At 43.8% G+C, this 25,305-nt stretch overlaps 1 protein-coding gene across 4 annotated transcripts in view; it reads left to right on the top strand.

Moving 5' to 3' along the window:
* FRMD4A (FERM domain containing 4A) overlaps positions 1–25,305 on the top strand; it is a 564,004-nt gene that overhangs the window by 280,504 nt on the left and 258,195 nt on the right. The window contains exon 1 of one of the 4 annotated variants that reach the window (XM_033100570.1): positions 8,793–8,951. The exons of the other annotated variants lie outside the window; for them this stretch is intronic. Within the exon in view, the coding sequence (XP_032956461.1) occupies positions 8,793–8,951 (159 nt within the window). Of the gene's footprint in view, positions 1–8,792; positions 8,952–25,305 lie in introns of those variants that run through there. 4 annotated transcript variants of the gene reach the window in all.

Raw genomic sequence — 25,305 nt, 5'->3', positions numbered from 1 at the left:
TGCAGGACTGGATGTTGCTGTGGGTGAGTCAGTGAGTGAGTGGGGAGTGAGTGTGAAGGCCTGGGACGTGACTGCACACAGCTGTAGACTTTATACACGCTGTACATCAGGCTACACTACATTTATATTTAAAAATACTTTTTTCTTCAATAATAAATTAACCTGAGCTAGCTATAACTTCTTTACTTGATAAACTTTTCGATCCTCTTTCACTTTTTGGCTCTTTTGTAATAACACTTAGCTTAAAACACAAACACATTGTAATGACATTACAACAACAGCTAAAACGTCACGGGGAAATAGAAAATTTTCAGCTCCATGATGATGGAGACACCACCATTGTGTATGGTCCATCATTCACCAAAACGTCGTTATCCGGAGCGTAACTGTAGCAGGCATTTCAGAGGTCGTACGAGTGAGCTGGCAGGACCTTACTTCCTTCTCCCCTGCACACTTGCACTGTGGCAGGTCCCCACTCACATGCTTCCACCTGCAGGTCACTTGTGTCCCACAGGGAGCTTGACCGCTGCGCTACCAGGAAGGACATAAAATCTCCTGGCAGGTAGAGCAGGGTCTGGGCTGCTTTGCTTTCCCTTCAGTCTTCCGTCCAGCCGTGAGCACACCAGCTCGCCTTGTCATGTATCTCTCGTTGTCTTTGCTCTCAGTCCACTGAGTTGCGGGCCTCCTGGTGGACCTGAGATCTGGATTCATTATTCACAGATAGTGTGATTACCTGCTTTGAACTCATTGATTCACCTTGGCCTTTCAATTCTGGATGACTCTGTCCTGATTTCCTAAGTATAACTTGCCTAGTTCTCTAATCCCAATATTGTTCATCATTTTCCAAGCTCTGTTGCTAAATCCTAAGCCATCTCTACTATTCTCAGCCAGCCGCGATGGCAAACAGATCACACTACGTAGTGTTTAAATAGCTCCATAAAGCAGCACTCCAAATAAATACTTTCATCCACAAGGAAGCTTAGTGAGAAAGTATTAAATTCTTCAGTGGTAGTCTAGGCAACTTATAAACTTAAGCAGCTTATCTTACAACAAGTCTGATTTGGTATCTATCAAAGGGTTTGCTTGTAGGCTCACTTGGAATTTATAATACAGAATTTCAGTTCGTTAGCGAATCCAATCCCCATTGACCAGCTCAACCCAGGGAACTCATGGTTGCTTTTGGTTTTGTGTTATGTGTTTGGGGTTTTCTGTTGTTGTTGTTATGGGGTTCTTCATGAGAGGACTTTTGTTAAGTTTAGAGAACGCAGCGGACTAGAATAAAATGGATTGTTGCCATACCTACGCTGGAATACAGTTTCTAGAACGACATAGCTGTGGGCTTGTTGGAGTCCCGACCTTTGGACTCGGTGATGCCAAAGATGCAGAGCGCAGGGTGGGACCACACAGTGTTGTCTCCCAGCTGGGTTCCTCGGATGGCGAGACACCTTTTACAGCGCTGCGTCCCCTTTCCCCTTGAGACTAGCATTCGAAGACATTGGGACGAAAACGTCGCCTAGAAAAATGGCTTCCCGAAGTCATTAGCTCTCCAAAATGGCATCTGACCCACAGAAACTACACCGACCCCACCAACATTAGTAAGGCCATTCCGTGCCCATTTATCAGCCTCCGGCATTGTCTTGTCAGTGTGTCGTGTCTTCATTACCAAATAAGAAAGGGGGATGTAGGGCTACTGCTAATGTTCTTTCAGAAACCAAAACAGAAGGGACAGTTAGGGAGCTTCAACCACTGCAGGGTAGATGTCGTGAAGGCGTGTCACCCAGGAGCAACAGGAACAGTGACAAGCCTATGCTTTTATGTAAAACACACACTTACATTTATTCGGTATTTATTGCATTCCTATTAAGTTCAAGACACTGGTGATAAAAGTAAGAGTAAGATGGCTAAATTAGGAGCTTCAGAGGCGAAAAAGACTTTACTAGAAATGAGTAACATTTTTTTTTTTAAAGAAAACTCTCCAACACATTATAAACAACATACATATGAGAGCAAGCCTTTATTTGACATCATTAGTTCAACTTCATTTGCTTATAACATTGATGAGGTTTTGTGGATCTCAATTAGCCTATGGTAAAATTAGTTTCATTCTACGTCATTTCTCTTAAAGTTACAGACCCTATCAATGACATTAAGTGAGAACTTACTTTACCTGCTGTCGAATTTAGCACCTGAGTCAAAGGCTAAAAGGAATTTAAGCTATAAGTAAAAACTAAGAGTACTTATCCCTATTTAACTCTTATAAATTCCAATTGCCTTCCTTTATGCCTGGAGAAGAAATGTTAACTTCACAGCTTCTAGACACTAATTTTCTAAGGTCTTCTCAGTTCCCACTTGGGAGGAAAGTGTTAATTATTTCTCAACAACTTCTGAGCATTAGCTCCTCTTAATCTGTGAGCGGGAAGTGGTTCTCCAGCTCTTGCCCTTCTCATTAGAGACCCATTTCTCAAGCAGGCAGACCCTCATTTTTTTTCTGTGACTAGGACCCGCATTTCACAACTCCACACCTGACAGGCCCTAGACCATTGCTCTTCCAAGGGTCTGAAACTCCTGAAAAACGAACAAAATAACAAAAACAAAAAAGAAGGCCTATATATTTTCACATAAGGCTGTGGTCACGTAAACACGTGTTGTAAAATATATGCTTGAAAACCATCCTTGGCCACTGAGTCCATAGAAACCAAATGATAAGAGATTAAGGAAAGCGGAGCTGGGGTCATTGACTTTCTCATTCAGAGCCTGGACTGATTGAATTCAGATGTCCCTGATTTTATTTCTACTGGGGTCTGGCATGTCTATGAGAACTTACTTTGGTAACCAGGGTAATTGATAGGATGACATCACTTTTACAGCCGTAGGACCACTTGTATAATGGTTTGTAGAGCTTGGGGGAAATATTTCTAAACATAGCTCTTGGCATGCAGCTCTGGAGTGCTTAAGCCAGAGGGCAGCTCCTGCCTCCCTCTACTTTCCCAGGACCCAAAATATTTTTATATACACAGCCAAGCATTTTTTTAAAAATGATTCTCCTACACCCAGATGACCAGAGTGCATTCCCTAGCATTTATATAAACGGGTCTCTCGGGTTCTCAGGTTGAGGCATGATGACGCAATGATGACTGTTTGTCAGAGCTGGGACATTTTCCAGACGCAACTATGGGATTAAATGTGTTAGTGAGCAGTCCTGAAACGCCTGGAGATTTCAGAAGATTGTTTGGGTTTGGGTTTTGCATGTCGCCCACTCACTTTACCTTGCAAGTGTTATTTCTAAATATCCCTTTCCCAAAGAGCTGGCAGAGGGATTATAAAGTGACAAATGGGAACTTCCAAAAGGGTCTGGACTTTTGCCTCCGATGGTGGGCGTAAGTGTGTCAGGAGCAGAAGGAGGAGGAGGGGAGCTCTTAGTAAAGGAAAAGAAAATGCTGGGCTCTTCTGTGCTGTCTGTCTCTCTTTCCCCAGAGTCTGTCTGTTGCCGCATGCTTGCGGCTAAGTCAGGGGACAGCAGGCCAGCACCCGAAAGCCAGGGCTTTCTGCTTGCTGCCCACACCCAGCCTACCCAAAGGCCATGTGACAGAATTCAGTTAGGAAAGCAAGAACGCTACCACTTCATACCCACAAGAATGGCTAAAGTCAAAAAGATAGGCAACACCAGCATTGGCAAGGATGTGCAGAATTTTGAACCCTCATACATTGCTGGTGGGAATGCAAAATGGTGCGGGCACTATGGAATTCAGTTTGGCAGTTCCTCAAAAGGTTAAACATAGAGTTACCATACAGTCCAGCAGTGCGACTCCCAGGTGTCTGCCCAAAAGAAATGAAAAAAATACATCCACCCAAAACTTATACACGAAGAACCATAGCAGCATTATTCATACTAGCCTCAAAGTGGGAACAGCCGAGATGCCTACTACTGGATAAATGGATAAGCAAAATGCGGTCTAGCTATGTAATAGATTTTTATTCAGCAAGAAAAAGAAATGAAGTGCTGATACTTACTACAATGTGAATGAACCTTGAAGACATTATGCTAATAGAAAGAAGCCAGTCCCAGAGATCACAGTGATATAAAATGTCTAGAATAAGCAAATCTACAGAGACAGAAAGTGAATTAGTGGCTGCCAGGGACTGGGGAGGGAGGGGAATGGGGAGTGGTCGTGCCAGCAAATGGATACAGCGTTCTTTTTGGGGGTGATGAAAATGTTCTAAATTTAGATTGTGATGATGGTTTTACAACCCTGTGAATATACTAAAAAAAGAAAAAAAAGAAAAAAAAGAAAAACAAAAAAAAAAACCCACTGAATTGTACACTTTAAATGGACAAAGTGTATGGTATATAATTTATATCTCAATAAAATGTTTTTGTTTTTTTTAAGTACTAACAAAGAGTTATGGGCCACCTTCATTTAACGAATAAACTTCCAGCTCTCGGCCCCAGACCAGCATTTGGTTACACATGGAGATTTAATAACAAACGCATTCAATAGATGGAAAGAACAAAATGTACAATAGATTTAAACCTAACCGTGGGTCCTATATTGGAGGTCAGAAGGAAAATGCAGAATTAAAATGTGAGTTAGTAGCTAAGAGCTGAAAAGCTCCACATGGGGCACAGAAAAGTTAACTGCACACAAACCCAAAAGGAATCTTCCTTCTACAAAGCCTGAAAATATGGTTGATGGGTGTTTCTGAACATACCCTGCTTTCTGCTCACTGTTGTGGATGTATTTATTTTCTAGCATCTTCTCGGACTCACTTTGCAGTAAGTGGCCTACTGATCCTCTTTAGTTCTTCCAAGAGAACAGCTGTGGCTGATAATAAGGCCTTTATTCTGGTTGAAATGTCTTGGTATTGGGCCTCAGTTGGACTGGGCTTTGATGTTGGAGAAGCTGCCCTTTACCTCCAGATTCTATGAGGGAAAGATAAAAAAACACACATTTAAGAGACTGTTTTAAAAAATGCTATTTGTACCTCACAGTAGCTGACTTCTTACAGCTGACATTTCCTATATGGTAAAATAAAATCCGTAAATAATCACCAAATAATTAAGACGGGTTACCTTACATTGCATTTCTGAATATATCTCTTTGGTGACTATAAATATCCTTCTCCGTGGGTGTGTCTTTATGTGTTTGCAAATTTTGTTGATAATTGCGCTGCGTATTACTTGCAACTTAGAGTTTTTCTGAGTCCTTCTCGAGGCGGCGATTATGTCTGAAAACATCCCTAAAGTCAGTCAAAGGCATTTATGGCTTTAAAAATATATATTCTTCTGTCTTTACAAAAACAGTGAGTGAGAACCTAGGAGCAGGGACCGAAAACACAGTGACGTGGGCATGGAGACAGGGCAGGTGAACAGCTGGATGGGTGAGAGCAGCTGGGAGAGGTGGGTGCGGGCGCAGTCGCCAGTCTGTGCCCTGCGTGCCCCCTCGTGCCATGCAAAGACCCACTGCTCACTCCTGTCTTTGTCCTGGGTGGGAACTCCTGGCTTCACAATGCCCGCGGCCTCCCTCCACAGTCAGCATCAGATTTAAAGTCCCCAGCCTAGGTCCCTTCCCCCATGTGGGACCCCAGCACCAAGACCTCAGCTCTGCTTGCAATGTCCCTCAGGGCATACGATCGGCAAACTCACAGCAACCAACCCAATCCTGCCAGCGAACTCCGGCCTTAGACTCTTTTTATCCTTTAAACATTAGCCAAAAAGTTCATGAAAAGAGGCGTGATAAGGTGATTGCCCTTAATTATATCTTCCGGGTATCTCAGTGGTGTTGCCCACCCGTTGGACACCCAGGAAGTCCCTGAGTCATTACTCTTATGATTTGTGATTAACTGTCTAAGTGGTGAACTGCCTAGAAAACCCCAAGTCTCTATGACTTTCAAGGAAAGAATAAAGAAAGTGATTGAAAGGAGTTGGGAGTCAGTAAGACAAGTTCATATCATTTATTTGCCTGGTGAGCCCTGGTCAGTCAGGTCCCAGCTCTATCACGATAAGCATGTGGTCTGGGCAGGTCGCTCTGACCCTCTGCACTGTGGTTTACTCCTGTGTAAAATGAAGGTACACACACACAGATACACACACAGTTACACATGCGACACACAGACGCACAGAGACACATATACACATAGACACACATATACATACACACAGACATACACAGACAGACACATATACAGACACACAGAGACACATATATACACACTCACACACACATCTGTATCTAATTGCTCTGAGCATTATAAATCCCTTTTAAAAGCAAGGGCATCACGGTGGATGGTCATGTGCTCTTTGCGCGCACAGCCTCTCCAATGCCATTGGGGCAACTGCCCTGTGAAAGTCTGAATTAGCAACCTAGAGTCTAGGGCAGAATCAGAGGTGCGATTGTGGGCCAGCGAAACTGGGCAGCATCCTCCTCCAGCGCTGGGGCACAACCAGGCCCTGTCACCTGTGCTCTCCAGGGCTGGAAGATGTCTGCTGGTCCTGCCAGGCTCAGATTGAGGGCTCCAGAGCCGGTCTCCGCAAAGGACGTCCCCGTCCCCACGAATGGGAAAGACTTCAGGGCAGTTTGAGGAGGTGTCTCTGTTCTCAGGAATTAATATGTTGATATTCAGGCATGTTTTTAAAAAGCTTATCATGGCACCTTTAGACGTAAAACATTCCTGAATCATAAGTTAAATATAGATTTAACTTTACAAAAACGTTAAAGTCACATTATTTAATGTAGAGAGTAAACAGTGCCTTTAAAACTGTCCCTATCGATTCCATAATTACACTCTCGGGATAAGAGCCTGGTTCACAGCCAAAATCCTCAGAAGGGGGAGAGCATGCGCTGGGGGCACAGGCAAAGCTAACACTGATATAACTGGTGTTTTTTTTTTGGTTTTTTTTTTCCCAAATACCAAGGCTAATGTTCATGGAACAGTCATTTTCCACAAACTGTTTTTAAATTTAGCTTCTTTCTATCTTCCTTTCATGTCTTTTCTTTCTTCTTCCTTTCTTTCTCAAATAAAACTATCTCTGCTGATGCGGGTATTTGTAGCACGGCAAGATTCCTTCGGATTGCCCCACCTTTTATTACAGCTGTATGGAAATAAAGAAATAATACACAGGAATGAGAGCGTGCGTAGTGTTGTACTCCACAGCTGTTACTCATGGGAAAATGATCAAATTCATCAAGGCAGAGAGTTAATGAGCATTGTCTTCCCATTAAATTAATTCATGAATGCATCAGTCCATAGCAGAAGGAGAAAAAGGATTAAGAGAAGACAATTTCAAGAAACACAAATTTTGCAATGATCTTAAGAGTTTCATGTTATCAGTGGTAGGTAATGTCCTTGAATTTCCTGATCATAAGTGCTCCGAAAGAAAAAACTAATAAAACCCGCTACATGCTACACCCTGTGTAATCCACTTTAAGTACACTACCTCATTGAATCCTCGCAACAACCCTGTGAGGTCATATGATTCCTATCTTACAGGTAAAGAAATAAATCAGAGAAGCAAATTAATTTGTCTAAGGTCACACAGTAAGTGGTAGGGCCAAATTCAAACTCAGGTATGTCTGACTTCAGGACAATCCAGTAGGTTAGTGAGTTATATGCTGTACCACTTTTCTGATGATATTAAAGGTTCAAGTTGAAGACATGTGAGTGAATGAATGAATGAATGAATGAGTGAAAAGAATATGCAGAAGATAGCTATGCCTCAGTAACTTCCAAGATTTTTCAGGGCCATGCAACCAAAATGCTATTAAGACTAAACACACCCCTTCTCTTAACTGGCCGGGATGTGTTGTCACTGAACCTTTTCTACCTGTCGCCTCCCCTTCCTGCTCTTGAATCTGTTAAATTAGGATGCAGATGCCCTTATGAAACTCGGTTTAGAGTAATCAAGCTCAAAACAACTGAGTTGACATCTCCAATAGCTGTCCCACGCTCAGCTGGGTGTCTTTCCTTGGGTCAAGGTTCGCAGAGGACTTCTCCAATATGTAATAACGTCCCAAAAGCTTTCAGAGAAAACAACCTATCGTGGGGAAATGTGGGGTACGTTGCCTTTATCGTCTTTACTCTGCTTTCCTCCCAAATTGTGGAAGTTGATATTAAATCTATCAGATAAGTTTTCTTACTGCCCTTCTGATCTTAACCTCAACTTGGGAAATTTCCAAAGAAATTTTCTGGGTTTTTACAAACTGGCCGCAGAAATGGCCATTTCTCCAGGGTTGGTGTCAGACGGGGCTTTCTGCCTCTCCCTGCAGACACTCTTTGGTTCTCTAAGTTTGAAAGAGTTAAGAGAATGGATGGAATGCGTCCGGAATGTTGGCCTGGAGGCTGGCTCTCTCCTCTTTGCTTCTCACCCTGGACGGACTCCCGGAACCAGGAGAATTCAGTGATGACTCTGGGTTCACTCTCTTCCCTCCATGCGGCCCCAAAAGCCGGCTTTGTGTCCTGACAGTCCATGGAGAGGGATGGACGTGCAATTATCTGCAGGGTGAGACTTGTTTTCACCTTGTCCCTGGAGAGTCCCCAGAGACAGGGGGAAAACATTTTGATTTAGGAGCTACTTGCTAATCCTTGTGGGAAAAGAGTCCCTAAAGATTAGTGGAGATGGTGGTGAGGGAAGGTAGGGGAGAGGAGAGCGGAACAGGAGGGAACAGAGTTATTTTGACTGCATTTTTCCTTTCCCTGATTAAATCTAGTGACATTTGAACTTTGCATTACTAAAAGAACCCAGCCCTGTATGTGGGGCCTGGGACCAGAGGGGAAAGGCGGGGCCTGAAGCCGGCATGGCTGCAGGGGCGCTTGGCACCGAGGACCTGCTCTGTAGCTGGGACCGGCTGGTGTGGGACCTGACTTGCCAGGCGCTGAGGACGTGCCGAGGGGGAAATCTCCGGGTCCTGCAGCTGATGCTGAAACCATGGTGCTTCTCCAGGGCTGTCTACCAGGTGGGACCTGCAGCTCCTCTTATATCTCTTTACAGCATGAGAAATGGGGGTAAATGGTGGGGAAACTGCTGTCACATGTGTAGGACTATGAAGCCTGTTAGAATAAATGGGGGGCGTGGTTGCATCCTCTTCAAGACACCAGGCATTGTGAGAGGTGATTTGTAAGCTGCATCTAAGTTAGTTTCCCAAATACCCCAATAAAGCAGGGACTTATGACACCGTTTTGGAGATGAGGTTATTGAAACTCATTGAAGGCCTGAAGTTGTTCAGAGTCACCCAGCTGATCAATGACAGAGCCCTGTGATTTAAACCCAAGTGTGTGTGTGTGTGTGTGTGTTTGTTTTTTGGCCCCAAAGATAAGGATGCTGTTTTCCATGACTTCAGGTTCCTCTCACAAGAGATGCTGTTTTCTCCAAGTGTGTGTGTGTGTGTGTGTTGGGGTGGTGACAAGCTGGTAAGGGACATGTGGCTGGGAAGACAAGCTGCAGAAGGAAGAGTGCTGAGCAACCACATGGAGCCTTTGTCCTCGCCTCCCTGTCCCTTTGGTGGCGTACACAGCAGCCTCTGAAGTCAGACATTCACACAATCTCTTCTCAAATGTAGGAAAAAGAGAACATTTTCTGCAGAAAGGTGGCCCTTCTGAGTCAATTGGCTGGCCGTGCAGAGCGGTTAAAACAGAGGAGAAGGTTATCTGGTTTCCCCTTCCATCTGTCCAGACGGGAGTCATTTCGCCAGGGGGACTTCAATCCTGACAGCCCCAGCCCAGCCTGAGAGAAGGAGCCAGACGGACTGAGGGGGCTCCTCAGCCAGGCAAAGCAGCCAGGGCGCAGCCCTTCCCTGACCTGGTTCTTGAAGGGGTGTGACTAGCTCTTCCTCAGTTGACAGTGTTTTGTAACCTAGTGTATTTCACTAAGTCATCTTGAGTGGTTTTGGCCCTCTCTCCTTGTTAGCTGGCTCTCCACACGGCTTGGAACCAAGCAGGCACAGCTGGCCTTTGTATTTTTAGGCGTAGTTTGGCGGTGCATAATCCCTTAATGAGCTGTAATGACTAAACAATGCAGGACCATGTAGCCATCCTTCCCCCACCCTTCCTGGTGGAATGTCTGGGCTTGCACTGAAGTGACAGCTCCTTGGAAGATGTGCCCAAGAGCCCTGGGTTGATTTCACAGAGGGGCATAGCCCTCCTGGGACCCCTGTTCCTGCTTCTGCATCTGCCCACAGGCAGAGGGAGTGAAGCTCTTTCAAGTGTTTTCTGGAATCGAGATTTTTATTCCCCCCAGAATCCTTGTGTTTGAAGGGTACATACCTCTAGTTTGACTACTAAAAGCAAACATGTCTGTAATCGATCGCATAGAAAAGAAAATTGAGAGAAGTCTTCCCAAATTTGACAACAATCAGAAAAATGTATACGATATTTCCAATGACAAGATGTGAATCTGAAAGAATTCTGGGAAAACTATCTCCCAGATGAAAGAGTCAATCAGCCATGGTTGGTGGGTCCATTTGACTTAGAGTCAAATCGCAAGCAGCTTGGTGTTCGGGAGTCATTTCTTAGTCCAGATAATTCTGTCTTCTGAGCTGGTGCTGGGATTGCAAATGAGTTGGGAGCCTGGCTTCTTACCTATCACCCACTTTCTGTTTCTCTCCCGTTTGCCTCTCTCTTGTCTCCGCTAGTGACATAAAAACCAGGACTCTAAATCGAGGAAGCAGGGAGGACTAGCCCCCCTCAGGGGGCTTTTTCAGGACTTCCCTTGATATTATAAGTGCACTGAAGAGAAAGAACATTGAGTTGTTTCCACCAGGCTCTGGGGGAAGAATTTGTTTCTGCTCAACCTCGATTCAGTCCCTCAGACACTCGCTCAGCGGCGGTTGTCGCCTGGCCCTGGCTTTCTCCCTGAGAGAGCGGGGCTAATAGCGTCACAGCAGTGTAAGAATTAAACAAGCGCACCTGTGTGAAAGTGTGCTGCAACTACGCTAGTATGTACGAAAGGGAAATGTTTTTTAATATGTTGTATTCTTACATTTTCTATCTTGGGCAAAGTTCACCAAGCGTGCCTTTATTTATTAGTGAGTGATAAGGGGACGAATAGCTATTTTTACATAGTTTGTTCAGGCCGTTGTCTAGGAAGAACTCGGTGTGCCCCTTTACTCTCACGCTACTCCCACGCACAACGCTGTGACACCACATGTGGGGGTTTTCCACGCCAAGCAATGCTGACACGAACCGGAGTTAGCGCAGACCCCCACAGGTGAAGGGCTCGGTCCCACAAGCCTGCCCCCACTTCAGACACCGACTGCAAGTAGTAGGTTCCCAGGTTACCCACACCTTTCGTCCAACGTGTCTACAAATTGTAGGTTCCCAAGACCCCCCTCTTTAGATTTCATCCTTCCCCAGAGCGGCTCCCAGAACGCAGGGGAGCACTTACACTTGCCGCTTTTATCATATGATAAAGGACACAGCTGGACAGCCTGATGAAGAGATACATAGGGTGAGGTCTGGGAGGGTCCCGAGTGCATCAGCCTCTGTCCCCGGGGAGCTGAGGACTGTCACCCTCCTGACATATAGATGTGTTCGCCAACCTGGTGAAAAGCTCTCCGAACGCCATACTTCGGGGATTTTTAGGGACGTTTCTTCATGGAAGCACGATCGATCAGTAACTTCATCTCAAGCCCCCTTCCTGTTCCTGGAGGATGGCTTTCAGCTCCACACTTCTACTCATGGGTTGGTTTTTGTGGGTGACCAGCCACCGTTCAGGAGCCCAACCAATATCATGTCACTCAAACAAAAGACACTCCTATCACCCAGAAAATTCCAAGGGATTTAGGAGCTCTGTGTCAGGAGCCAGGGTCAAAGACCAAATATTAGAACAAAAGGTGCTCCCGGTGCTCTTATCACTTAGGAAATTACAAGGGTTTCAGGAGCTCTGTGCCCGGGACAGGGGTCAGAGATTGATAATATAGTTTTTCTGTTATTTCGTAGATCTCATGGTGTACACTCTCTCCATTGGCTGAGGTGATGTCCGTCAAAACCTGGCTGGACTTTAAATCCAACTGGGGACTTTGTTTGTTTTTGGTTTTGTTTTGTTTGTTTGTTTGTTTTTTGTTTTTTCAACTGAGGACTTTTATTGCCACCCGTGCCCAGGCCTGACTCCCAGAGATTCTTATTTAATCGCTCGGGGAGCTGCATATTGGAGTGTTTCGAAAGCTTCCCAAGTAACGCTAATGAGCAGTCCATCTGGAGAGAGCCTGAGCTGAAGGAGGCTCATTCTGCTGTCAGCAGTCAGCAGGTGCTTTAAGAAAACCCAATAGGCAGCATCAGAATCACTGGGACCACGTTAAAAATATATGTGTATTAATGTCAGGAGCCTCACCTTATACTTAATGATTAAAAATGTCTGAGGGCATAGCCTGGCAATCTGCATTCTTACCATGTGATTCATGATATGAGTAGGAACCACTAATAGAAGACAAAACCCATTATGTGGGCCCTGGAAACTCAGGCTCAGAGGTAATGACTTGACAAGCTCATCATGAGGATTAACTCAGAAGCACTCAATAAGTGGTAGCTGCTTTTACGATCATCGCAAGAACGAACATGTTTACCGCAAACCATGAAGATGGTGTGATTTGTTACTCAGATTGGCAGTGACCTTCTCTAGAACAGGATTCAGCTGCAGCTCCGGAGGGAAACTGTCCTCATTTCCAGATCCCGTTCACGGTCCCCAGACAGGGGCTCTGGTGTGCTGCAGCATTGCAGACAGCTCCCAGCTCTTTTCTGCAGGATCCTTGGTCTGTCTGAAGGGCCTCTTCCTCAGGACTTCCTGATCGCGTTACTCTCCCAGACCAAGGTTAATTATGGAGCCTGAAACTCCCATAATCACGGGGAAGTTTTAAAGGGAGAAACATATATATATATACATATATATATATATATTATACACATTTATATATATATTATACACATTTATATATATATATATATATATATATATATATTATACACATTTATATATATGGTGCCCAAAAAATGCATACACATTTTAAGAAAGGAAAATTGTATTAAAATTGTAATACTCAATATATACCAATAACACAAGACGAATACAAGTCACGTTTGACTTCTGCAATTACAAGAGGTGCTCAAAGTGTTACCATCAGCGTCCAGATACTTCTGATGATGGCGAACCACTGCTTGAGCAACATTGACCAAAGTGTCCACTTGTATATATTTTTTTGGCATCCCTGATATCTACAAATTTAGGTGTGCAAGGAAGATTACAGCACATTACAGATGTAAGAAAGCTGACAAACCTCACAAGCATACGAAATCCAGAAAAATCACACAAGTTTACTAATCAGTTGCCGAACACATCTCTTAATACTTTTTCTTCCCTACTTATTTTGGCTGCCTACTCTTTGATCTCTTCAAATGATTTTGTAATATTTTCTGTAGAGAGAGAAGAAGAAGAATAAGTTGGCCTTTCCTCTAGCATAGCTGATCAAAATTTGTCCTTTCAATAGTGTTAATTTAGAAAAGCTTCTTTCAGCGTCACAGCTGGTCATTGGAAATATCATGCGATTTTTTTAAGTTGTTGTCAAATTAGGAAAGCCTTCTCTCATGCTTCTTTTGTATATTATGTATTATTGAACAAACGTGCTGTTTATAGTAAAAGTACAGGCATGTATCCTCTAACCGCCGGAATTCTGGAAAAATTCACTTGCATTCTATTTCTTTTGATAAAGAAAAAAATTACATGGTGCTTTTATAATGGTGCATGTTGTATATTTTACATACTCCTGACAGGGGACAAGCTTCCCCTTTCGACTGGGGATTATGAGAACTGAACCCTCTACTTATAATTTTGCCATTTGATAATTAGAAGATTTCTCCACTGACTACCTTCTGGCTCCTAGCATTTTCAACCTTATTTCTCCTATGTAGATGCCACATACCTCCATAGCTAGGCGCTGTGAGATGTAGCGATACCTGGTTAAGATCTCGCCCCGTACTTTCATGGACAACTTTCGGGTGAAGGAGTATGACTGGAAGCCATGCCTACACGGGTACAACTCATTTCTGTCTTTTCATAGATGGAAGTGACTGTGAACCTCAAAAACACATCCCACTAAACCCAAACTACATGCATCCAGACTCAACTTCCCCTTATCAGAATTCCGAAAAATGCCCGTGGCCATTCCAATGCCATCTGATCAAAAGGGAAAGTTTAACAGAGGGGAAGTTACGGTGGAAAGAGACGTTAGTCACAACTGAAGTGGAAGCTTCACAGAGCATCCAGCTTTGTACCCGCCCACCCCACCCCACCCCACCCCCCATCAGCTCTGGTTGTACAGTATGAACTACAGGAAAAATAAAATAAATAAGACCAACAACCAGAATTACTGCCATGCCATAAATTGCTTCTGGCCCCAAAGATGTAGAACATGTGTATGGCATATGTAAGCCTGTTTTAGATTATTATTTTTCTAAGTTGGATGTCTTTAGTTATTTTTTTTTACTTTTTAATTTTTGGTCCACTTGCTTAAATTGCACACTTCATGAGAGTTGTCCACTTTGTTTTTATTTTCTAATACCTGCTGGACAAAACACAAAAGATGCAGAATACCTGGTCTTCCTGATTTTAGGATGCAAGCTTTATAGGAGGAGCCAAGAGAGGGACAGTGTCCCAGGCACATCCCCACGTTCCTCCAAGAAGTGTGGTTTATTACATGGTTTTAAAATCAGCCGTGGTTCACCGATCACTGCTGCTTCTAGAAGGAAATATGGACCAGTAGCTACAGTGACCAGCCAAGTGTCAGGAATTTGGGGAGAGTCCTTTTGAAACTTTATATATAGCGATTCTAACCCAATGCTCTTACAGTAACCCTTGGTGGTCCACATAGCCAAACCTGCAATGACCTATGTCTACCACATTTTCTACAAACACTTTAAGAAAAACAAGACAACAAGTGAGCTAACCTATGAGATCGCCTTGTCATTCTGGGGACGGGAGAGGGGGGCTGTTTGTCGTCCCAGAGAAAGGTGTGTGTGTTTTCTTCTTAATAGAAATTGTGCTTCTATACTGAGAGGTTCTAGAAACGTGATCTATTTTGCAAATGCAACTTTATCAACTATCTGCATGATTAGTTACAACGATGCCGCTGGTAAATTCTCCTAATGATGAGCAACTCCTCTAAAATGAGTTCGAGTTTTCAATGATTCATTTGCATCTTCTTAAACAACTAGTACAACCAGTCTGGGACGGATGGATTATGCCATGATTCAAACAAACGTTCCCACATGTGGAAAGTTAGGCTTTGATTCTCAATTTGCTATTTTTGCTGTTCCCCTTTCATCATTTCGTTATGGCGATGTATGTTTTCAAAGGGCTGTGCCCTTTGTATTATTTAATGCCTGCATATGGTATGGGGCTTAGACTTTTCTCCAATGATCCACAACATGTGTTATGGTTAAAGGGGGGTGGAAAATGCTTGCACTAAGAAGAACAATTAGCGAATTTATTAGATTTGTTTGTAACTTTTGTCAAGTGTGTGCGCTTGTTTGTTTGAACCTTTTCTGGCAGACATTAGGGCTGTTGGTGTCCATCAGTAAAGGATGATGTGTTTGCATTCCCACCAGTGTGCCAGAATGTCACACAGCCTGCTTGTCACAGTATTTTCTTACGTTGATGCAGAGTCACATCTTTGCAATAGGATTGGAAGCAAAACTCATTCTTGAATTTTCTAATTGCTCTCCTTTGATGTGGACAGTATTTGCAAACAATGTAAGAGCTCTGTTTTTATGTTGTTCATAAAATATGTTTGAGTCTGACATGTGGTACGTTTTCATCCTCCTTGAAAGCACTTTCCTGGTTCCAGTGAGAAAATAATACTATTGGATGTTTAAAGTTCACTGTCAGTTACATCAACCATCTCTCACGTTAGGTCAGTTCCTCCCAACATATGCTAGTCGACTTTCAAAGCGTTGTGAAAATCAAGTCCGCGTTTTAGCTTTTGACCAACATCAAACTACCTTTGAATAATGAGGGCTTCTAAATTTCTACTTAGGTGGGGTCTGGAGATAGTAATCCCATTGGAAGGGGTGTAGTCAGTTTTTTACTTAAATTGTATGTTTGTTTGGGGGGGTCTCTTGGGATGGGGCTGATGGAGAATATGGGAAACCTAATTTCTCTGCCATTGCCTTAAAAAAAAAAGATATTTAACTAGATGGAGAGTCTTTGCCCAACAGCCTTGAAATGTCCTATTCTTCACAAAGTGGTGTGATTTCAAAATCCCATCAATTGAGAGACAATTTTTCATGCATCCTAACTTCAAGAAAAACATACATGCATATCTTTTTAGAGTTCACAGAGTGCTTTTCTTACTTTTGGTTCTCGATACCCTTGGGGAGGGTTACAAATGAGGACATTGCATTGGGCTCTGAGAATCTAGTGGCTGGCCTCCTGTGGGGAAGAATCTCGGCAGCCGTGCCATCGACATTTATTGTGGGGGACAATCAGCGAGATACGTGCCAGGCGATTTGGAGTAGGCCCTGTCAACAGACTAGCTTGGAAGAAGTTGGCTCGCAGCAGATGCTGAAGTCAAGTATTCAAAATTATATCTCTAGCTTTTATAATGAAGTAGGGTATGGCATATTCCTGCCTCAGCTTCCCCATTAATTCAATGAAGCTTCGTTCATCCTTTCCCTCACTCATTTATTCATTCATGTGTTTGTTCATTCATCTAACAAATAATGGATGAACACCTGCCATGTGCCAGACAGGTATTGTGCTCGGTTCTGGAGATGGGAGGGTGCACAAAACCAAACGTGATTCCATATTCTTATAGAGGGTACATCCCAATGGTGGAGACCTGACAATCGTTCATTTGCTCTACAGTGCTAACACAGTAATTACACAGACTCATGTAAAATTAAAATGAGATGTCAGTGCTTTGAGGACAAGGTACCTGGTGGCCTAAGAGGGTGTAACAGGGGAACTTACCTGTTTTAAAATAAGGGAAGGCTTATAACAGGGAAGGCTTCCCAAGGAGGCATTTCATGAGCAGAGATCGTTAATCAGGCAGAGGGATTGAAAGGGGGCTGGGCAGGAATAACAGCGTGCCAACCCACAGTTGCTACAGCAGATGGGAAGACAAGAATACTGAGTTGGTTGGGCCTACCAATTAGGTATCCTTATTTAATAAGCATAATGTGTTTTATATCATTTCTAAAAATGGTGGTCATACTGCCTGACCACTGGACGCTCTTCACTAAGCGTTGTCCTAACCCCTCACTGGACCTTGTGAAAACCAGCTGGCCTATTTTGGAAACCTCACCAACCAGCCTCAGCTGGAAAATGTCTTCATTCCCAAGGGTATGAGCTCATTACCACACCAGATGGGTCCCCAATAAATGATGATTCTGCAAGCTGATTATTTTCAGGTCATGCTGACTCCTTTTGGAAGATGGAAACGGGATATGGAGCCTCTATCATCTTTCTGAGTTAGAGGAGAATATCCTCGTGGCCTCACATCCTGCAGATGGATAGAATGAGAGAAAACATGCAGTTTAGAACTAGGTGGCAATTCTGGCATAAGGGTCCATTAACAATCATTTTTTAACTGTGGATAATTGATTCATTTTTATCGTAGGGTGCATCAGTTAAAATAACTTGAGCTTCCTCAGTGATACCTTAGAAATCTCCATGACTTGCATAACAGAAATGTATGTCTCACTCATAGTAAGTCCAGCAATATTCTGGTTTGTAGACAGCTTCCCACAGGATCATTCAGGGTTATCTTGTGACTCTACCCTCCTCTGAGGTCCCAGCAGCATGTTCATTGAGTAAAAGAAGACAGAGAAGGGAAGCACCCTTAAGAATTTTTATGGGTCTTCCCTTCTACTCACATCCCATTGGCCAGAATGTGATCACATGGTCACCGCCAACACCAAGGACGCTGGGAAGAGCCAGTGGATGAGTAGTTGGCCTGCCTGTCACAGAAAGTCAGCTGAGCCTGGGTTAAGGGCGTGTGCCCTGGACTCAGTGAGTTAAGTATAAGTCCCAATTCCCAGACCAAATCTTCTCATCTATAAAATGGAAATAAGAACTCTACTCACTACATAGTGTTATCTTTAAGATTGAATGGTACATTATACGTAAAATACTTAGATCAAGCCTGAGAAATAGTGCATGCTCAATAAATGTTAACCTTCATTATCAATGTATTTATTTGCTACCAAGTAAAAGCAAATATAATCCTTTTATATCATTTCACCTCAGAAATGAGTGCAGATACAAAACAATATTCTCAAAGAAGGAAAAAAACCCTCGATTATCAAAATTTGGATAGACTTATTATTTCTGAGGCTCCTTTAGGTTTCCAGGAAAATTTAAGGAAGTTTTTCACAGCTTTATCAGGAAATAAGCAAGCTGCGACCCAAGATTCTAAGTCACCAATTTTTGGTGTCTTAGGTAGCAGATGTCTTGGGGACTCCGCTGAAAGAAAGTCACAAGATGAGTGGTTCCTAGAAATCTAAAGGGCCCTGTGTTCTCTCCTTCCTGCGAGCCTGATCCAAGAGCGGGGGCTGCCTCTCCCACACCACGCAGCTCTGTTTGTGCTTCCTTAAGTGAGCATTTTGTTTGTGATTTCCCTGTTCTGGGGCTTTCCCACAGCATCTACTGGTCTGGACCAAATAACCTGCAGTTTGTTTTCTCTCTTGGCCAAGTTTAGAGCGCAAGGCACCCACAAGCATTTTCTGAAACATAGGAAGTGCTTGTTGATATTCAGCCTTGGGGGGCAAATTGTAGCTGACACCTCGTTTAAGGGCGCATATCCAGGCCAGGAAGCAGAAGGACTGAAGTGCCAGCTCTCACTGTGTACTCCAGGGGACGTATCGAGGATGCAGCTGAGGGTGGTGTGGCCTCCTTTTAACAACTGATGTTATATTTAGTTCGCCTCCCATGCCCATGAGGCCTTAGGTAAACCCTTGGAAAAAATTGGCTCAGCTGTTGTGATACAACTTGGCCTTCCTCTAACAGATCTCCACAGGATATTCAGAGCCTATCACCTGGTGACGTCAAATCTTAACAAAAATCACAGCTTTTGAACACAAATAGACATCCTCTGATAACCACCGGAGGGAGGGGGATGCTGAGAAGAAGGGATTCTGAGAATTCCAGCCAATGCTGTCCAGTAAAATTCCCACATTTAAGCCACTTTATAAAATAAAGTACTTGGAGTGCTGGAGAAGCTTGTGAACTCACAGGGTAATCCCTTCTCTTCAGGCAAGTCCACATCTCAACCTCCCAAGGAAATTACTTGTCTAGACTGGTCATAACTATAAATAGCCAAGTAAATTAAAGATGTTTATTTAGTTCTGTTTCAAGTTCTTTACCTGTACAGGAGTTCTCCTGATGATCCCATGAGGTAGCAGCTATGATTACCCATTTTACAGATAAGAAAATGGAGGTTAGGTCACCCAGCCCAAGATCACAAAGCTGGGAAGAAACAAACAGACCAGATTTGAGCCTGTTCTTCGTTGCTCTGTCTAGTCACTGTAGAAAGCACCAGTTCTCACCATGCAGCGTTCATGGTCTACCAGCAGGAGGGCTTCCGGTGCCCACCCTTAGCCGAGGACAGCCATCTAAGCACAGCCTCTCTCTCACCCCAGTCATGATGAGTTTCTGGTCAGTACTCATTGTCATGTTTAGTAATCCTTAAAATACAGTCATTGGGTTGCCTTTCTCTTCTAAAATGGTCTGTCTGCCGTTTCTTTGTCGTGTTTGGGATTGAAGGGTAAAAACAGAGGTCTTTCCCACATCCTTCTGGGGCAATGCTCAACTTCTGGCTTTAAGCCTAGATGGGTCTTAGTTAGAGGTTCTTGATAATAATAGTGGACATGTATTTAAGGCTCAATATATGTGTGTGTGTATATATATATATATATACACATATATGCACATATATATAAATATATATGTATATGTATATATATATATACATATTTATAGATATATATATTTTTAATCGTCAAGGTAACCAGAGGAGGAAGGTACCATTATTACGGTCCAGTTTTATACACGAGGGAACTGAGTCACAGGGAACTCTAAATCACTTGTCAAAGATTCAAACCCAGTCAGTCTGACTTCGGAGTTCAGGGTTTGAAGCACTAGGCAATATGGCCGGCCCTCGGGGTCCAGTCTGCGAACCTGCTGCCGGCACAGCTGTTTCTCTGGAGTCCTTACATCATCTCATTCTTCCTTCTGTTCTGATTGCCTGCCCACCATTTCTACAGCCACATTAGCTGTAAATTCAGGTGTCCCTGTCTTGTCTCATTGTTGTTTTAATCAGTCACCAAGTATTTCTTGATTGGAGCGGGGTGGCATGGTACTTATGGAATCCTCTAGCTCTAGGACCAAGTCTCAATTCCAGCACCTACTAGTTGTGTGACCATGACATTGTTCCTGGACTTCAGTTTCTGTCATTGTAAAATGGGGATAAATAAGACCTCAAAATTTCGTTGTAATGAGTGAGCTACTGCATGTGACGCTCTTCGCATCGTTCTGGTAGACAGTGTCTGGCTGGGGGAACTTGCCCCTTTAGTACTTCTGGCTGGTTGAATAATTCAAATGACAGCAGATTAACAGGAGAAAATCAAATTTGAATACATGCGTATGAGGAATTCACATAAACATGGAAATTCCAAAGACTGTGAGGCAAAATGTGATACACACGTTGTTTTGGATGAAGGCGGGGGAGGTAGGCAATTCATAGGTAGAAGAGGAAGAGCAAACCTTTGGTAAACAAATTCTTGCAGGGCCATCCAGAAACAGTGGGACACAAAGGGGAATCTAGCAAATGGATTTTTGCTTGGATCCTCCGTCGGACACACCTAACTCACATGTGCTAAGTTTCCTTTCCTGAAGCAGCTTTTTCTATCTGAACAGCTTTAGATAGGAAAGGGGGACGTAAAAGAAACTCTCCTTGAGTTTATTGGGCTTTAATTTTGTTCCCAGTGTCAAATAATCTGCACACCAGGGTGGGACATTCTGGGGAGACTGCTCCTAATCCCACCGCCCGCAAAAGTAAGGATGCAAGAAAAGGTGGTTGTTGCTGCTGTTCACGTTACTGCTTTGCATTTCAAGCAACACACACTGCTCAGTTCCGTGCCAGTCAATGTGCAGATACTGAGAGAAAGAAGGGAATAAGGTACTTGCTACAACTCTCAATGCGACTGGTAAATCAGTCAGGTAATTAGCAAAATGTAACTAGGATGCATAGCAATAGCCCATAGAGGCTAAGCGAGAATTCCGGCAGCAAACGTTGGATTTCAGAGGAGGAAGGAACACGTACTCAGCAGGATTCAGAGGAAGATGAAGAACAGAGAGGATTTCTTTAGGCTGTAGGAAAGGGGAGGGTTTCCATAGAGGAAATACATTGCCAACAAAGGAAAAGGTGTGGGAGAAAAAACATACAATGTGTCCCTAGTTACCATATATGATCAACTTTCTAAGTGGCTGACAGTACAGAGGGAGAGAGATAGAATTGGGGGCGAAAGAGAGACAAGGACAAAAATAGAAATGAATGGAATGGGGAACTGAAGGCAGATAAAAGCTAGTGATTTGCTCATCCTGATTAATATCGCAGCCAGAAATAGAACCAAGGATTCCCAGTTCCCACTAGACTCTCAATGTGAGACATCGCACTTTCCCCAGGAAAGGAAGAGTTACGCTAACTCCTTTGTGTTTGGACTCTGCTTATGACAAAGGACAAACCGAAAAGAAGTGGTGAGATTCATAAACATAAGAATCTCACACTTGGGCAGTGTAACCTCTGAAAGGGACCTCCTTATTCATTTCATCTTTCAGCTTCAAGGCAGTTTCCTTCCCACACACGTCTGAGCAGAGCAAGAGCCATCCATCTGCCAGAGAGAAGGTTGATCGTGCTATCAATGATGAGTTTGGGTCACCCTCAGGTTCAGAGCCTGCAATTCCTTTCATGACTTTCTAAGCCAGTTATTTAACAAGAATGTTCTGGACAAGCAGACACTCAGTTCTCAGGTGTGAGGAGGTAACCCACGTTGGGGGGCAGGGATGGCAAAGGGAGCATCAGAACTGAATGTGGAACCTACTGTACACCTCAGTGTTCAGAACTGCTCAGCGCCTCCTGCTCTCTGCCCTCGCAGGCTCCTGCTGAGGGCGGAGACCCGGGAGCGGCCACTTCTGGTTTCTCATCCAGCCTTGTGCTGTTCTCCCAGGGCTTACTGCTGCTCCAAAATTCAAGTCAGTGCCTTTGAATCTTAAAACCTGCCCCTAACTCAACTTGCAGCTCTCTGTACCATGGCGAAAACTAGCCAGACATACATACACAATTATTTTCTCTTTCCTCAGCTTGTAATTTTCTTTTTTTCCCCATTTTTATTGAGATGTAATTGACATACATCACGGTATAAGTTTAAGGTGTATGTCAGGATGATTTGCTATACACACACACACACACACACACACACACAGAGGTGATTACCACAGGAAGTTTAGTTAACATCTACCATCTCAGATAGATACAAAAAATGAAACAAAAATATGCTTTTTCCTTGTGATGACAGCTCTTGAGATTTGCTGTCTTAACTTTACTGTACACCATACAGCGGTGTTAGCTATATTCTCCATGCTGTCATTACATCCCTAGTACTCATTGCTCTTATAAATGGAACTTTGTACCTTTTTTCCCCCTTTCTTCTGCCTACCCACCCCACCACTCTGGTTCAAGCCAGTTGTTTGTCAGTCTAGTTGTGTAGGAAACAGCTCCCTGGCCCATGCTGGTATTATGAGCTTTGCACTCGCCTGGCTGAGGCAGTCGGTTGCTGGTCGTTGGTCGACTGCTCACAGCAGCTCACGGCAGCTCTCACCAGCTGCCGGCCACTCACGATGGTTGCCGGCCACTCATGGCAGCACACGGTAGCCCGTGGCAGCACATGGCAGCTTATACCAAGCTCTGGCTGCTCATGGCAGCCCAGCTCCGGGGAGAGCTGTTGTTCACAATCTTAGCTGTAGAGGGCGCAGCTCACTGGCCCATGTGGGAATCGAACTGGCGACCTCGGGGTTAGGAGCACAGCGCTCCAATCACCTGAGCCACCGGGCCGGCCCTGTACCTTTTGACCACCTTCATCTAGTGTCCCCTTCTCCCACCCCCATCTCTGATAACCACAAATCTGATCTCTTCTTCTCTGCCTTTGGTTCATTTTTTATTTCTATTACTATTATTTTTTTAGATTTCACATAGAAGAGAGATCATAACATTTGCCTTTCTCTGTCTGACTTACCTCACTTAGCATAGTGTCCTCAAAGTCCATCCATGTTGTCATAAATGTCAGGATTTCCTTCTTTTTTATGGCTGAGTAGTATTCCATTGTGTATATACACCACCTTTGCTTTATCGGTTCACCCGTCGATGGACATGTAGGTTGTTTCTATGTCTTGTCCATTGTGACTAATGCTGCGCTGAACATGGAGGAGCAGCTATTGATTTCAGATTGCATCATGGCATATATGGGATGAGCAGAGACGTTGGTGTCAGACGGATACAGGTCCAATTACCTTTCTCCACCAAATACAGGTCCATCATCTACCTGTTGCATAAACTTGGCAAGCTTCTTAGTTCTGATGAGCCTGTTTCCTTTCTGTAAAATGGGGTGAAAATAAATTTCTTATAAAATTGTTTTGAGGCTACCCTATCCTACTTAAAGCGCACAGCATAGGATATAGCACAGCCAAGGTACTCAATAAAGGGTAGTGTTAATAGTTTCATTGTTAATCCTGTATTCATCATTTAATCACTCCTGGAAGTTTAGCTTTGCTAGGAAGACCCTTTGCAGCAGCTTTAGAGATGAATTGGAAAGGGCTTAAAATACAAACCACCTTGGTATTTTTCACATGCGTTACCAATTTCAAACCAAGGGTGGGAGAGCCTGGAAGATAGAAATATTCTTGATACATACTGCTTTATGTATACGGACAATGTCTCCTCCCCTCCCAGTATTGACTACTAATCAACCCCCACCTCCCTTCACACGGTGCTGGTCTGAAAGGCTGAGGATCTCCACATATGGAACGCAGTTTCTCTGTAGGGCCTTTAATACTAGAAATTCCAAAACAAAAGAGACCCTGGCAGGGTACTGGCTCCACGTTGACAAATCAGCCTGCCATCAGGCACCACCTCAGGTATTACAATGTGCTTTTAATTAAGGAGGGAACAGCAACGCTAGACTTCAAAGGTTAGTTCCTCACCCTGTGCAAAATCCCAGGGGCTAACAGTCCCACTCTGCAAAATGGAGATACCTGGAGCCTGAAAGAACCTCTCTGCTCCTGCTGTATTGTCATCCTTCTCGATGCATTGACACCTCAGTAACTTGGCTTAGGAGTACGATGGATCATCCATTAAATGGCATTTAACAGAATTATTAAAACTGGTTTGGATGACTACCTCACACGATTAAATATGATATATGCTTTGTTAAGATGCTGTGACATTTGAGAAATGGGGCCCTGCCTGTCCAAGAAAAAAATTTGTGTCTAGGGCTAAAAGAACTGAAGTCATGTCCTTTCTTAGAAGAAAATGCAAATTGCTTTTAAAGACCTGCGTGCAATCTAAAGTATAACAGATTAAAAGGGTAGCAACAGAGTCAAGTTTACGTGGGACCCTGCATTTCACCCAGGCACTCTGGGAGGGTCTGTCATAGACTTCCTGCCTGGAAGGAACTTCACCTGTGATTCCAACAATCACACAGCTGCCACAGGAGAGAATGGGGAACCGCTGCCACAGGACAGTGGAACCCCTTCCCAGGGGGGACCTGACAGCATAGGGGCCAGGTTTCTTTGTCATCCGGTGACCCTCTCCCATTACTTGAGCAGCCAGAGCCACTGAATGCCGCAGGAAACTGATTAGAAAGAGGGCTCTCCTTTTATTTATGTCTGTACAAACACAGTCCAACCTAAAGAAATGCAGCAGAGACTGGACGGAAACCTGGAAATGGTACCATTTTGGTGCATTTCTGCCCTGACATCCAGCACAGCGTAGATCGTTCATCTTGCTTGTCTTTTGTTTCCATAAAAAAGGAATAAGGACTGGCCACTGCCCTGTGGTGACTCTTTGTGTAGTGACCCTCTCCTGTGAGTACGATAGGCCAAGTTCTTCAATTTTACAAAGCGTAACAATAGTGGATACCGCAACAGTAATGGCAATACACAGTTTTTTTCGTTTCTTGGGGGAAATCCTGCCATAGCTCACTTTAGAATAAAAAGGAAAGCGTTGTAAATGTGGTGGGAAAATGTTCACAAGTTAGTGGTAAATGGGAACA

This window comes from Rhinolophus ferrumequinum (genome assembly GCF_004115265.2).
Source record: "Rhinolophus ferrumequinum isolate MPI-CBG mRhiFer1 chromosome 5 unlocalized genomic scaffold, mRhiFer1_v1.p scaffold_110_arrow_ctg1, whole genome shotgun sequence".
Lineage (NCBI taxonomy): Eukaryota > Metazoa > Chordata > Mammalia > Chiroptera > Rhinolophidae > Rhinolophus > Rhinolophus ferrumequinum.
The sequence above is the reverse complement of the archived record's forward strand: the minus strand, read 5'-3'. Positions and strand labels throughout refer to the sequence as shown.